General features: G+C 41.9%; 1 protein-coding gene across 2 annotated transcripts in view; it reads right to left on the minus strand.

Annotated features, from left to right (window-relative positions):
- TERF2 (telomeric repeat binding factor 2) overlaps window positions 1-15,704 on the minus strand; it is a 984,850-nt gene that overhangs the window by 534,530 nt on the left and 434,616 nt on the right. For both annotated transcript variants that reach the window (XM_044081913.1, XM_044081912.1), the window contains one exon: window positions 3,460-3,626. In XM_044081913.1, coding sequence (XP_043937848.1) covers window positions 3,460-3,626 — 167 coding nt within the window. The remainder of the gene's footprint in view (window positions 1-3,459; window positions 3,627-15,704) is intronic.

Here is a 15,704-nt window from a genome sequence, read left to right on the forward strand (position 1 = left end):
AAATTTTAAAACTAAGTAGAGCATTGGTTAGTGAGGACAAGAATGTCACATTGTCCTTCATCACTACATTCAGTTCACATGTTTGGACATATTACAGAAAAATTGGGACCTGTTTAAGATGTATCCTAACATTTACGCTAAAGTAGTTGAGACCCCTAGAGTGACATTTAGAAGAGGGAAGAACCTTAAAACTCTCTTAGAACAGCAATACACCACAGTAGTATGGAATACTGGGATAAATAAATGCCAAAATTGCAACTATTGTAAACTTGTAGAAGTCACTACTTCGTTTAAGGTTAACGGTAAAACTTATAAATTGAAAGGCAGATTCAACTGTAATTCGTCTTTTGTAGTTTACTTGGCTAGGTGTACATTCTGTCCTGCTTTCTATATAGGAAAGATGGAGCGGAGGTTCCGTGACAGAATTTATGAACACCAATATGCTATGAATAAATGTAAACTGGAGAATGCGCTAGCTAAGCACACTATTTCTAATAAAGAACATGCTTTTAAATTTAATATCATTGATCAAGCCAAGTATAACAGTAGGGGTGGCCCTAGACCACTCAAACTTGAAGAACTTGAATTAGCCTGGCAAGTGAGGCTGAATGCCTACAATTTTCCTAGGTTGAATGACTCATGCTCAATTAGTAGCATTCTCAAACTAAAGAGCTCGCAGAAATGAGTCACATTTTGTTAAAAACATATATTATTTCTGTCAATGTTTGGGTTATACAAAATAACTAATGTTTTTACCTTTGTGCATTGTGGTCACTGTCGTAGACATGTTTACATACTTTAAAATGAAGGTGACAACTGCTAACAAGTAATAAAAACATTAAAATGTGTTTGCTTAAGTAGAACAAAGTGATGCAATTGGTGAATGCTGATCACCTGTCTTACTTATAAGGAAGGTTTTTTTATTGCTCTGTTTTCTGAAGTTTGCTATCAGGCTGACGAAAAGCGCTTTAAACAGTGTAATAAATAGCGTTATTTTTTACTCTTCTTGGACTGTGTTGCTGGTTTTTCTAACCTGTTTTTGGATTTATTTACATTCAGTAGATAACTAGCATATGTTCTATCCACGAAGTCATAGCAGATATTAACAACTGTTACAATAAGAAGTTACTGCCACAGAATAAAAGTAGATAGGCATGGAGGTATCAGACCTTGCTGTAATCAAAGGTAGTTTGTGGGGTGGAAGAGAGGTAGAGGGTAGATGGAGTGGGAGAAGTTAGAGGGGAGAGTTACAATGGCTGAGCCAGCATGTTTTTATGTGCGCTTTAAGAAAAGCTTTGAAGTGGGTGCATGACGGTAGAGAGGTTGTTGTTGGGGGTGGGTGGGGTGGGGGGGGTTCCATAATTTGGCTATAGCGCTGGAGAATAGTGCTTCTCCAGCAGTGTTATTGGCTCTAGTAACCTGTAATTGATTTTTGTTGCTGGATAGTAGTGGTCTAGTGGTGAGATAGGGTTGCAGTAGATACTGGAGGGATGGGACCTTTAGAGGATTGTTAACCAGTTTGTGGGCTAGTGCGAGCTGATACCATTGAAGGAGGTGACTGAGTTCTAGCCAGCCTAGTTCAGTAAGTGAGATAAAGTGGTGACTGTGGTAGGATGCCCCAGTGGTGAATTTGGCGATTTTGTTGTAGCAGGTCTCGAGTTTCTTTAGATCACATTGCCTTAGGTTGGCATATATTGGAGAGGCATAAAGTAGGGTGGAGATAAGGTGCGAATTTGCAACTGAAATCCTAGCTGCGTTGGTGAGGAGCTGCTTATTTCTGTATAAGGCTCCTAGTTTCTGGTGGACTTTGTTTATCGTCATGGATATGTGAATGTCAAATTTGAGATTGTCATCTATTTCATCTCCTAGCAATTTGGTGTTATCTGTTGGGTGGATAGTGGTGTTGTCTTTTGCTGTGATGTTAAAGTGAGAGTTATTTTAAGTATGTTTGTTGGGTTCGAAGATGAAGAGTTTAGTTTTGTTTGGGTTCAGAATTAACTGGGCATCGGATAGCCAAGTTTCAACAGAGGAAAAGGCATCCTGTGTGACCTTTTGCAGTTCAGGTATGGACTGGGCTGAGCAGATGACAGTTGAGTCATCTGCATATTGTACGAGTGTGCCATGTTTGGTGGCAGAGGCTAGATTACTGGTGAAAATAGAGAAGAGTAGGGGTCCAAGTATGGATCCTTGGGGAACACCAATAGAGAGAGGTAGTTGGGGAGATATGTCATTTTGCCATAAAACAGATTGCTGGCGGTCAGACAGTTAACTTTGAAACCAGTTGGTGACTGATTGAGAAAAGGATAGGTTATTGAGTACAGAGAGGAGTTGTTTGTGTGGGACCATGTCAAATGCTTTAGCTAGGTCTAGGAAAGTAGCAGAAGAGAGATGGCCATTGTTTTTATGGTGAAGGATAGTGTTAGTAAAAGAGAGTAAGGCAGTGGTGGTGCTATGGTTTGGTCGTAAACCATGTTGAGTATTAGAAAGGAGGTTGCTAGTAAGGAGGTAGTCTGAGATTTGAGAGTGAATGCATCTCTCTAGTATTTTGGAGAGTGGAGATAGAATCACTATGGGGTGGTAGTTGGTTAGTTCTGTGGAGGGGCCGCCTTTCTGAAGGGGAATGATGTGTGATATTTTCCATAGTGTAGGGACGTAGCATTCTAACAGAGATCGGTTAATCAAGATGGATACTGGGTAGGCTAGGGCGTCAACTGCAATTTGTAGGAATTCACTTGGGAGGTTGTCTACTGCTAATTTTGTGGGTTTAAGTTTAGTTAAGAGTTTTCTTATGTTGGAGGTAGGAATGGGAGAAAATGAGAAGAGTGTGGGGAGATTAATGGGTGAAGGTGTAGGGAAGGGGGGTTTGTGTTGTCTAGCTAGTGATAGTACGGTTTGTGTGAAGTAAGTGTTGAATGAGGTAGCAATATTTTCTGAAGAGTGAGGAATGTTAGGTGTAAGGGTATTGATTTTACCTGGGTGGAGGATGGAGTTTATGGAGGTCCAGAAATGTTTGGAGTTGTGTTGGGAGGAGTTGAGGGCAGACTGGTAGTATTGGATATACACACACACTTCAAAAATAGTAAATTAAGAAATTCTACAAGCCAGGAGTCCCTAAATGGAACTTGTGTACCAAAAAAGGAGCTTTGGTGCTACCTGCTGTCACTGTGAAGCGTCTGAGCTTCTTCTTCTTGTGGCAGTAAGAAAGAAATGAAGATTTTCCACTTTGAGTGCTGACTTGCTCTCCTCAGGGCTGACCAATCAGCTGTGAAAGGGGAAGTGTGGGTGGAATTCAGAACTTGTGGAAGCTGGCCAGTTTGGTCTTGGGCAAGACACAACTCGTATAACCTAAAGGTTATTGCAGTACTGGGAATGATGAACATCTCATTCTATCAATTTGCAATCTAGCTTTTTTTTTTCTAGTTTTGCTCTCTGCTCCAAACAACAAAACATCTAATTTACCTGACAGAAGGACTCAAAGTCTTGTCACTTTCTGCTGGTTCTGATGCAGCTTCGACATCTGTTTCGGAGTTTGACTCATTTTCTCGTTCTCTTTGCTTTTCGGAGTTAAACTGTCCATTTGTCTTCTCCTTGAGTGCTGATTTATTAACCAAAGCCTCTCTTGCCTTCTGTTAAAAAGAAATTGAACAAATTATTCTTCAATACAAAGTGACAAAAGTGGAGTACAAACTTTTCTATCCTTTAAAAGCGCAGAGATTAAAGTAACATACCATGAATGGACACAGGACATTCAATGCAGTGCTAAAATTGATGCCTTTCGACCTTGTTTGCGTATGTGGCTATTTTATTAACTACTTCATTACTTCCAAATCAGTGCTGAAACCAAACATCTTTACCTAATCTTGTTATTTATTAGACAGACACTAAACATTTAATAAACTGATGATTTTTAAATAGCCTACAAGTCTGGACAAAACTCTGTCTTATGTCCTTGAAAAATGTACTTAAAAATACTTTAAGGTGTAGTCTTGCAATTCTAGCATGACGATAAATGAAACTCAAACACTGGTCATAAGCCAGAGTGAACACAAAAAGAAAACTATTAGGTTTACATGCTTGCACACAGAAGTACAGTGCCTGACAATATCTCTACTAGTGCCAAGTTGTCTATGAACAGTACAATGTTCATTATGTTGGTCGGGGGTGGGGGGGTGAGTAAGAGAGGGAGAGAAACAGAGAGTGAGTGAGTGATATTAAGCAATCACTGCCCTGATGTTACATCTCACAGGGAGGATATGGGGGCTTACTGTTACCACAAGGCTGGTCTCGGACAAGAGACCACTAGCTAAGCAGCCTAAATGACATGCAAAAGGGACAATCGTGGCAGCTTCAGTGACCTGACTGTATACAGACATAGGCTTATACATATTAAGGCTGTCGCGGTACTGTACATTGAGCAATGTGTAGAACAATACAGCCTTTAAAGATGTATCAATGTGCATGATGGCCTCCTAAGTCCACTGTCCCACAGACAGTGCACTTCAATGAGATAAGTGGCAATTGCAGCAGACACAGGAAGCGATCCAAAGTAAAAGTAAGATTGAGGTCCAGATATTAAAGCCACTTACAGATGTTCAGCAGAAAAATATGTATAGATACTACACACAACTCCTTGGTCCCTCACATCAGGATAATTAATACAGAAAAATTACATACTGCGGAATCAATACACAACCACATACAAGTAACAAAGCTGCCATTTTATGAAATTTCTAAATATACGGAACCAATCTATAAACCAGACAAACCTTAATTTTGAAAAGGTGCATTTTTTTCTTTGCAATTTAATCTGCTGCACTGCATTTTTGTACATATTTTTCTGTCACGTGGATCACAGACTTAATTAGTACTAATATTAACAGCCAAACTTCAAGCCGCGGTAGTACAGCGGTAGCATTGTTGCCTCACAGCAAGAGGATCTCCTGTTCGATTCTCAGCTGGAGTGCCTTCTGTGTGGAGTCTGCATGTCCTCCCCGCAGTCGAGTGGCCTCCGAAAGACCTGCGTGAATGGGCTTGCCTTTGCTGAAACTTGGGCTGGCAACTTGGCACCATAAAAATCTACTGCCAATCATTAGAGGACCAGCGTTCCACTGTGGCGACCCCTAATTGGGAAAAGCCGAAAAGACAAACATTAACAGCCAAACTTCAGCATTCTTAATTTTCATGACATAATGATAAAATCACACTATTTCCTAATGGGAAATAAACTTAGTTATTCTATAACATAGAAATTAGGACCAAGTTATTCAACTTGACAATTTCACACACACAAAATCTAAATCCATTCTGGGTCACACTCAAACTGTTAAATCTGAGACGAGCTACACAACACCAAACGCACAAAAATAATGACATACTGTATCCCATCAATAACCACTTTATACAGACAGTACCAGCATTAACCAAAGCAGGCAATTAATTAAACTCAATGTCTCATCTCAAACAGCCTCCAACATTTTTCCTTCCAACCAGTGCCAAAAGATACTATAAAAATACTTCACTTTTAAATATGGCTGCGCACTGATAAACAGCTTAATTTCTGCTCTCCCAAAGTGAAAAAAAAAACCTGAGAAATAAGAGCTAGTAATTCTGCCAGCCTGAGTAAAATCCAGTTACTGGCCAGAAAGTACACCGGCTGGAAGTGAGCAGAAGAAAAATTTAGACAGCCTGAAAGAAAATCAAGACAAAAAGATGAACTGTAAACACTGACTGGAAAAAAATGCTGCAGCTGTTCATCAAAAAGCAGCTCAAGTTTCAGCTTTAGTAGTAGAGATGGCTTCCAGTAATTTACAGGAAAAAATTTATCAAATGTACTCAGGTGATTAGATAAAAAAAACAAAACAATTTAAGGAGTATTTCAATTCAAATAACAAAAGGCTAGAAAGATAGAAGCTATAACTAGCTACTAAGATTACCTGAAAAAAACTTCAAAAATCAGACGTTGAAATGAAGACAACTGTTGACTATAAGACTTCTCAAGAGGAGATGTTTAAAAAATGGTGACTTTAGAAGACAGAACATGCAGAGAAAACCTGAGCTAGTCTGCTGAACCAGAGAAATTAGGAAGAATAGGCTGTACTAATTTTGTTAATGTACAAATAAGCAATTGGACTGGCACTCCACAGTAGGATTTGTTAACTGAAAGGGCACATCAAGTGTATGTTCCAAACCTGGCCAGGAGAAATCAGCCAAGACCTCTATTAGTAAAGATGCAATTTTATCAGCAGAAAGAGTTGATCTTAACCATGGCAGAAGGGAAAAGTATTAAAAATCAGACATGGAATGTTTTTGCAAAATGATGATGCACTGCATTATCAAGCAGAAGAGAAGCAAATTTATTTCAGTAATCAGGAAATGTCGACAGGCAGGTGGGAGATTAAATCTACTGTATCCAGCAGTCTTCAGAGTATTTTCTCCTGGACAATCAACATTTTTTGATGCAGAACAGGCTAAGGAGGAAATAAAAGTCTATCCAACAAAAAGTAAGCCATCAAACATAATGAGACAATAGTTCTCATTCTTCTGGCACTAAAGCTCATAAGAGAAACTTTGCCACTGAAACCCTTTCCAATGTTCTATAGGCAAATGCTTGAGAGAAAAAAAATATGTTTACTAGAAGAATCAGGAATGGCTTGGATTTGATCCACAGTCCAATGTTGGGCAATGTAGATGAACAGGAAGGAACCTGCCAAAACTGAAATTAGTGAATAAACATGAAATCATAAAGCATGAATCATATTTGTGAAACATGGCTTTGCAAGAAAAATTGGCTGATGAAAGATTGGACGTTTGCCATGTTAAACTTGCTAGCTGACTGTAAAGCATACACCCCCACCTTAAGTCATTAATGTTCAGATCCACACAAAGTAAAAAAAAAAAAAAAAAAAAGTAATTTTAAGTAAAAGTGGCATGCTTACATAAAACATTTCATGACAAACTGCATGTTATATAGTAAAGTAGTGTTGTGTAATATGTAGTCAGGGATATTTTAAAAGGGGAGGGAGTAATTTCACTGATTATGTGTTAAAGATATTAAAGTAAACAAGTACTTTTTAGTTGTAATAAATATAGGCTTTACAATGTCTAGTGAGGAAAAGCTGGGCAAAAGCAACTTTAAGTGACTATGCTGTGATCTTGTGATGCTGGAGTGGGGTATAAAAGTGCACTGATTAAATTATAGGTTTAGTTGGGATGTTTTATTTTTGAAAAGGGAAATGTCTAATTAATGACCTTGGCTTTATCAACAAATGAGTGTTTTTTTAAGCAAGTAGGCTCAAAAAGTAAGAGGCTCAACAAAGTAAAAGAAAATGATGTAAGCCATGGGATACTCCAAGTTTCTTGTATATGCAATGATACTAGTTTTTTTTTTCCAACAGCAAATGTTCAGTGGGAGTCTAAGTCTGCAACTAAAGGCAGTTGTACATTTTGTTCTGAAACAGAAAAAGAACCCTTAATGCATCTGTAGAGTTAACTGTTTATTTTCTCATTGCTGGCTATGCCTTTCATGGAGATTAACTTCCAGCAGATACAATCAATTTTAATCGTGAGAGTTCTGAGCATTTTGTTGAGGGAAATGCAAAATTTGAAGATATTTTTTAACAGCAATGATTACACAAAAAAGAAGTTATGTCTTACCATAATGTTCCATCTGTGTTGCTGATCTTCGTTCATTCATTACTGATGGGTTATCGGTTCCGCCCTCGGAACCGAGCCAGTCAAAAACTCTCGAGCCAAAGTCTTACCCAGAACGCTCTGCTACATGTTACTTCAGATCGAGTTTGCAAGTTGATAGACAAAAGTAGAGGCTACCTCTGGTCATAACAGACCTACAATAAAGAATTACATGAGATCAACTGGGAACCTCCGGAGGGGGACGGAGCTTGGGGAGTAATGAATGAACGAACTATGATAAACACCACAGATGGAACATTATGTTAAGACAGAACTTCATCTGATGTTGTTAATCTTCGTTCATTCATTACTGATGGGACAGAGTCCCCAGGCTACCTCTATCCCTGGGTGGCCCTCATGGAAGGACATTCCTGAGCACCATGGAGCCAAAAGAAGCTCTACCTCTGGAGGCCAAATCCAAATTGTAATGAAGAATAAAGGTATGAGGTTTAGCCCAAGTCGCAGCTGAGCAAATATTGAGAGGAAGCCTTAGCATGGAAAGCTACTGAAGTTGCCATAGACCTTGTAGAATGTGCTTTCACTCTGTGAGGCAAGGTGACATTGTTCTTGTTGGAGATGAAGGTAATGCAATTTCTCAACCACGAAGCCAATGTAACTTCTGAGACAGGATGACCTAAATCTTGGTCCAGAAAAAGCCAGAAATAGTTTTTATGATTTACAGGTAGATTCTGTTATGTCCAGATAAAAACATTTTTGCCTATGACCATCCAAGGAGTGCAGGCAATACTCTCTCTTGTTACAGTGGTTAGGAGAAAATACTGGAAAGTCAACAGACTGGCTGATAGACCGCTCTGACACCACTTTTGGTAAAAAGGAAGAATTAGCTCTCCGTGATGCCCTATCCTTATGGAAGAAAAGATAGGCAGGTTTGATGCATAAGGCTTGAAGTTCTGACAAGCGTCTGGCCGATGTGATTGCAATCAGAAAAAAAGTTTTCCACGAGAGATATTTTAAATCACAACGACACAGGTTCAAAGGGGGGAGCTGTTAGGGCTTGCAGGGCCAAGGCTAAATCCCAAGGTTGTACTGGTTCTCTAAAGGGAGGTTTTAAGGTGAAGAACCCACTCCTTCAATAAAGTTTTACAGAGTCTATGTGACATGAGCGAAGAATCCTGAAAACCAATGTGGAAATTTGGAATGGCAGCTAAATTGCACATGAATAGTATTGGCAGACACCCCAGTGTGGAAAAGATGTAATAAGTAATTCAAAACCACTGAAACTGGGGCTGACAAGGGGTCTGATTGTTTATTCGCTGCCCATAGACAAAACCTTTTCCATTTATTGAGATAGATTAGTCTGGTGGACGATTTATGAGATGCAATAAGAATATTGTGCACTGGGGATGAGAGGTTTTCCTGCCTGGCAATCACTGGTAGTGGAGAAACCAAGCTAGTCAGTTTCAGGGTTGTTAGATTGGGGTGAGTCAGACCCCGTGGATGGAGATCAACATTGGGGATAGAGTGAGGATCCATGGTTGATCTAGCAGGTGAGGCCAGAGGAAGAGGAACCAAACTTGTCGAGCCCAATATGGAGCAATGAGGATTACACTGCTTTTCAACTGCTGTGCTTTCTTCAGAAATTGGGAGATGAGGGGGAAAAGAGGATAAGCATAAAGTTGACCCAAGGGCCAAGCGTGGAACAGAGCATCTCTCGGTGACTGTCCCCGAGGGGGGGATCAGGGCAAAATAGCTGCTGCACTTGTAGTTGGTTGGGGAGGCGAATAGGTCACAGCAAGGCTGGCCCCATTGGTTGAAGATTTTTGCCGCTATCACAGGGCTGAGGGACCACTCGTGAGGTTGTAGAATGCATCTGCTCTATTTGTTCACTATCACGTTAGAGCTCCTGAGAATGTGCGCTGCAATTAGAAAGTGTTTGGAAGCTATTGGCCATTGCCATATTCTCAAGGCCTCTTGGCATAATGGACAAGATCTGGTGCCCCCTTGCTTGATGTACCAGACCACTGACGTTGTCTGACTGGATTGCAATAGTCCCTGACGGAAGGATGGAATGGAATGCTTGCAATGCTAGCAGTACCACCCTCAGTTCCAGGACACTGATATGCAAAAGGGCCTCTGTCTCCAACCAGGTGCCTTGGACCGAGTTTCCCTGATATAGCCCCCCCCCCAATCCCATCAGAGAGGCGACCGTGGTCACCATGGCTTTCGGCTGATGTGGGCTGAATGGGCGTGACCATTGTTGGGAATTCTGAGACGTCCACCAGAGTAAATCTTGATTACATCTCTGAGTTACACTTATCTGAAAAGACAGAGGATGTTGTAGAGGTTCCACTTAGTGAGAAGTATCCACTGAAGGAGCCTCAAGTGGAATCTGGCTAGAGGAACAATGGTGATGGAGGCTGCCATTGTCCCCAAGAGTTGGAGTATAGATCGAGCGGGAGATTTGTGGTGCCAGAGCAGCGGCTGAACCGGTTGCCTTATTCTTTGAAGTCTGTGGTCCAGAAGAGATGCTGTGCAATTTCTCGTGTCCAACAGTACCCCAATGAATTCTCAAGACTGGGCTGGGGTCATGTTGGACTTCCCCCAGTTTACAGTGATTCCCAGGCATTGTGCTGCGAGGACAGTGTAGTGCAGGGCTTCTTCCAGTAGACACGTGGTGGGGGCGGGTGAGGAGCCAGTCATCTAGATATAGAAATGCCTGGAATCCTTGAAGGTGCAAGTGAGCGATAACCACTGCCATGCATTTGGTGAACACACTGGGGGCTGTAAAGAGACCAAAGGTCAGTGCTTGAAAATGGTAGTGACTAGCTAATATGCGGAAGTGAAAGTATCTTCTTGAGCGTTTGTCCATTTTTATGTGGTAATATGCATCTTGAAGATCTACAGAGCACATCCAATTGTCTTCTTCCAGAAGAGGAAGGATAGACTGAACCATGACCATCTGGAATTTCTCTGTTTTTCCAAATGTGTTCAGTGCACTGACATCCAGAATTGGTCTCCAGTCCCCTGCCTTTTTTGGCACTAAAAAGAACAGTTTGGATGACTTTTTTTTGTAGCAGCTTTTGGGTTTTGTGTGCTGCTGCTTCCCTTTGACAGGGTAGAACGTCGAGTAATTCTCTGGATGAGGTTGGACAAAGATGGAAGGGGATGCGATAGCCTCTGGATATTATCCATTGTACCCAAGAGCCAGTGGTTATGTTTCGCCAGGCAGTGGATTGCAAGGAAAAACGACCCCTGACCGCTTCCAGAAGTGAGCAGTCTGGCAACACTTCAGAAGTGCTGATAGGGTTGGCCAGAGAAAATCTCTGGAACCCCAGTTTTGTAGACCTAATCTTCCCCGAAAGGGGCGCCTTCCATTGGAGTTTCCCCCTCTGCCTCTCGAGGAGAACTTGACACGTGCGTCACAGAAAGAGCCCTGTGATTTCCTGTGCCACAGCTTTCCGCTCCTCTGATTTCTGGAGTAGAATCATTGAGGAGAACGGCAGACAGGGTTCTTGCCATCTTGTTCCCACCTTGCCAGCATATCTACCTTTAAGGCCAAGCAAAAAGGTGGCCTCGAAGGGGGCATTTATGAGGGAAGCCTTAAAGAAGTCCGCAAAATCACAAAGGTGCATCCAGGCATGTCTGTTAACTATTCCTGTGCCTGATGCTCCTTCCATTGTGTTAGAAAAAAGATGCATGGAAGAATTGGAAATGAATTCTAGGGTCGCTATCTAAAAAGTTAAATTGTCACAGAACTCATCAGAAACCGCTCCTGCCAAGGTTTCAGAGAGTTGGTTGATAAGATACCTCTGGAGCCTCGTAAAGTGTGCCAAAGAGTTCAGAGACCTTACAGCAAAGGTCAATGAAGCAAACACACGCTACCCTAGTCTATCGTCCGGGACTCCTTGTTGGTCAGATGGACAGTTTGGCTCACTTTTGCCAAGGCTTTCTTGTTTGCAGCTGCCACCACCATGGCATTTACTGGAAGACCTCTTGACCAATGGGGATGTTCAGCTGGGGGAGATGAGATCTTATCAGGCCTCCACATTACAGCTTCCAGGGTGTCAGAAGCTTTCCATGTGTGCTGGACAAGCTCATCGGCTGGCAGGGTAACCCAGGAGGTAGGGGGCCAGGCATGAAAAACCTACAGGAATACAGATTTCTCTGAGTAAGGATTAGTCACTCCTCTGCCTAAGGATCTCGAGGATGTCACCAAAGGACACCATCAGAGAGTGACGTGGGAACCCTTCCCCGTCATCAAGTCTATATATCTTCGGTCAAAGACTCCTCCGTGGAGTCCATGTGCTTCCTCTTGCATGATGCCTTGCGAGGTACTTCCTCAGTGGGAGGTTCCGGGGAAGACTGCAAAAAGGGGGCTCCTGAGGTGGAGAGACCTGAGGCCCTTGTGCCTGGTGTCCGGCGGTTGTGGCTTGTGAGAGTTGTGGCACAGAAGGGGGAGAGAACTCCAACATATGGGGTTTACAAGTGGAGGCAAGCACCCTCTTTATGGCCTGGAAGGCCGGCCCGCCCAAAGAGGAATGGGAGCAATGAATCAAGCGCGACAACCTCAGAACCGGGGTCACACCCCGCCCCGACGAGCCAACCCCCTGACCAGTAGTCTCAAGAGGACTGTGAAGCATGATAGGAGGAGGACTCCTGGATGTTACCATAGAAAAAAATCGACGTGGAACCAAGAATGCCCTCCCCCACGACACAGCCACTGGCCTAAGAAAAGCCCGATGCCCAGTGCACCAAAGGCCACAAGGACGACTCCAGCTCCAAAGTGAGATCCACTGTTGGGGTCGGAGGGAGGGAAGCTGCTGTCGGAGTAATGGGCTTCAATACTTGGGTGGAATGAAGGAGGCGTGTACATTGGGGTTTGAGGAGAAATACATTCACCTGAAGGAGGGAACGTAGGTTTCGACAGTTGAGACGCACGTCTGGCCACGAGCAACTGGTCAACAAGCCAGAACACATCTTGTTCAGAGAGGCTCCTGGTCGACCTCATAGAGAAATCTGAAGGCGATTCTGGCCTTTCGAGAAAAGGACTATATTGGCTACCAACGAATGGATCCAAGGAAGGAGAGTACTTGGTCCTTGCTAATTCGAGTGGTGCAGAGCCCAGAACAGAGGATGTCTGCACCAAAATAATAGTGTCGAAGTAGTCCACGCCGACAAAGTTAGCCCCAGTAGAAGCCAAAGGTGTCTGCACTGACTGGTATGGTGCAGTCGAGGAAGGTGTCTGCACCGGTAACAATTACGGTGCCAAAGGACTGCACCAAAAAGCATGTTGGTGACGAAAGTGTCTGTATCGTGGAGGACAGTATCATCATACTCTGGGCCAAAGGGGATTGCACCAACAGTGCCGAAGGAGACTACCTGCAGGGACCGTGCCGGTAAGGGCTGCGACAAAACTGTCAGAGCTGTAACTGTCTGCACCGGGAACTCCAGTGCCGGTGTCGATAAGGAGGACATGGCTGGAGCAAGAATCAAGTGGGGCAGTGCTGTGCCTGGAGCCGAAAGGGTCAAAGGTGGCAGCACAGAAGTAGTCATTTTCACTTTCTTATGAGTCAACTCCCTGCGCTCTCCAGAGGTAGTTGAAGTGAGTGACCTCGATGAGGAAGAATGCCACTTATGGGGTTTAGCAGAAGGGGGTGAGCCCTCCAACCCAGAAATAGCCTCACAGAAAGGAATTTGCGAAGACCTTTCAGGATTAACTTGTTCTTTCTCTCAAAGTGTCCTGGTCGAAAAATTTCTGCAAATCCCACACGGGGGATCCACAGCAAGGTGGGAGACATTCAAACAATAGACACAAGTCATGGCCATCGGAAAGTGGTAACGTACAGCCGCAACCCTTGCATTGTTTAAAACCAACACTGCTTTTCTTATCCGACGTATCCGACATAACGATGTGGAGAAGTACAACAGTATCAAGAAGAAAGGCTGTCCAAATGGGTAAGAAGAGAGAAAAAGAAAGGATTACCAACGATGGTAATGAAGAATTACCTCAAAGGTAAGAAAAGGGAAATAGACTAAAGGGAGACAGGAGTCTTAAGGATACAATCGGGTAGGAGAATAATACAAGTAACTGACTGGAAATCTTTAAAGTAGAAACGATATATAAACTTTCAAAAAATGATTCAGTTAGCTGAGAGTCTGGCTTGACACGGCTGTACAGCAATACGGCACACGAGATATGAGGTAATAGGGTGCAGAGCATTCTGGTAGGACCTTGGCTAGAGGGTTTTGGCTGAAGCGAGTTTGATATATGGCCGGCTCGGTTCAGAGGACAGAACCAATAACCCATCAGTAAGGAATGAACGAAGATTAACAACATCAGATTAAGATGTTTACCATGTTATATTCAGAGACATATAGTGAAGCAAGTGTGAATGAACTAAACATTGCATATCAAAAAATGGATGTGTTGCTTGAAGAGTTATTGTTGAATAACCAAATTAACATAATTTAATTCAATTGTTTTGCAGGTTAAATGCCCAAAGCTACCAACAATATTTGGGATCCCAAAAATTCATAAGGGTCTTATGGACCCACCTTTTAGACCTATAGTGGATGCTAAGGCATTAAAAACTTTTACGGTAGCCAAATTTATTGACCTAGAATTGAAAGATATACTAAAGAACTATAGTTATTGCATCAAGGACTCATGGGATTTCCTAGGCAAAGACTCTAATGAGCTATACAGTGACACCCTTATTTTTGTCACCAGAGACATTAAGGATTTGTACTCCGTTATCCCACACCACACTGGTATTGAGTGGTTTTACACTTTTTTATGCCATAACACAATCTTGAACCATGATCGGATTCTCATCATCAGGGCACTTATGGAAGTGGTCCTAGAGAACAACTTCACTACATTTGAACATCAAATATCTAAACAGTGTAGAGGAGTTGCCATGGGGGCAGTATGTGCCTCCCATTTTTGCAAATATAGTTCTGGCACATTGGGAAACATAATTTGTCATCAATTCACCATATTCCCAATACTGGACACTTTATGGCAGATACCTGGATGATGATTTTTTTTGGAAAGGAAGTACAGAAAAACTAAATGATTTTTTTTTTTTAACTACAAGTGTGGTACTACAACATTTTTGGAGTTTACTATCTATACAAGTACTGAGACTATTAATTTCTTGGATGTCATTATTTTGAAAGACAGAACTGGAAGGATATTTAACTCTACTATTTATAGAAAACCAAAGTACAACACACTGTTACACTTTACGAGCGGGCATCCTATGTACCAAAATAAGTCCCTGGTCAAGGGACACTTAGTCTTGCTAGAATGGTATCAGATACTGATGAATGTGTTTTTCAGACCAACATTCTTAAAAACATGCTAATTAGTAGAGGCTACCCCACACTGTTTATAGGTAATATAGGTAATGAGGTAACTCAGAAAAGAGCTAGTGGACACTTCCTCCCATTGCTGGGCTCAGGTAAACACCCTAGTATGACTACTAAATCTAATACTACTAAAGAGGATCATACAAATGCAATGGTTTTAACATTTAACAAGGAATATAGTAATATTAGAGAAATTATTACAAAAACTGGCGTGTTTTTGACACCGACCCAGATAAGAAAATGGTGGGGGTGGGCCCACATATATTTTATAAAAAAAGGATGCAAGTATTAAAAGTATGTTAGAAAACCCTAAGTATGACGAATTGTGTGGGAAAATGTGCAAATGTGGGCATTGCCCACAATGTAAATACATATTAGAACAGAATGAAATCCATTTAGCCCATTTTATTACAATAAGGCTGAAAAAGAGATATAATTGTAACAGCAAACATATTTACATGGGTATTTGTCAGAAATGCCCATGTTTTTACATAGGTAAGACAAAAAAAAAGCTTTAAAACCAGAACATGTCAACATCAATAGATCAGTAAAAAAGAGACTCCACGAATGCCTTAGCTGAACATATAATCCAACTTGCAGACCATTTTAAATATATTACAGATCATGTCAATATAGGTGAAAGAGGGGGTCCTTAGAATTTAAATAACTCAAATGGCAAC

This window comes from Protopterus annectens, chromosome 8.part1 (genome assembly GCF_019279795.1).
Source record: "Protopterus annectens isolate FY-2018-M chromosome 8.part1, PAN1.0, whole genome shotgun sequence".
Lineage (NCBI taxonomy): Eukaryota > Metazoa > Chordata > Ceratodontiformes > Protopteridae > Protopterus > Protopterus annectens.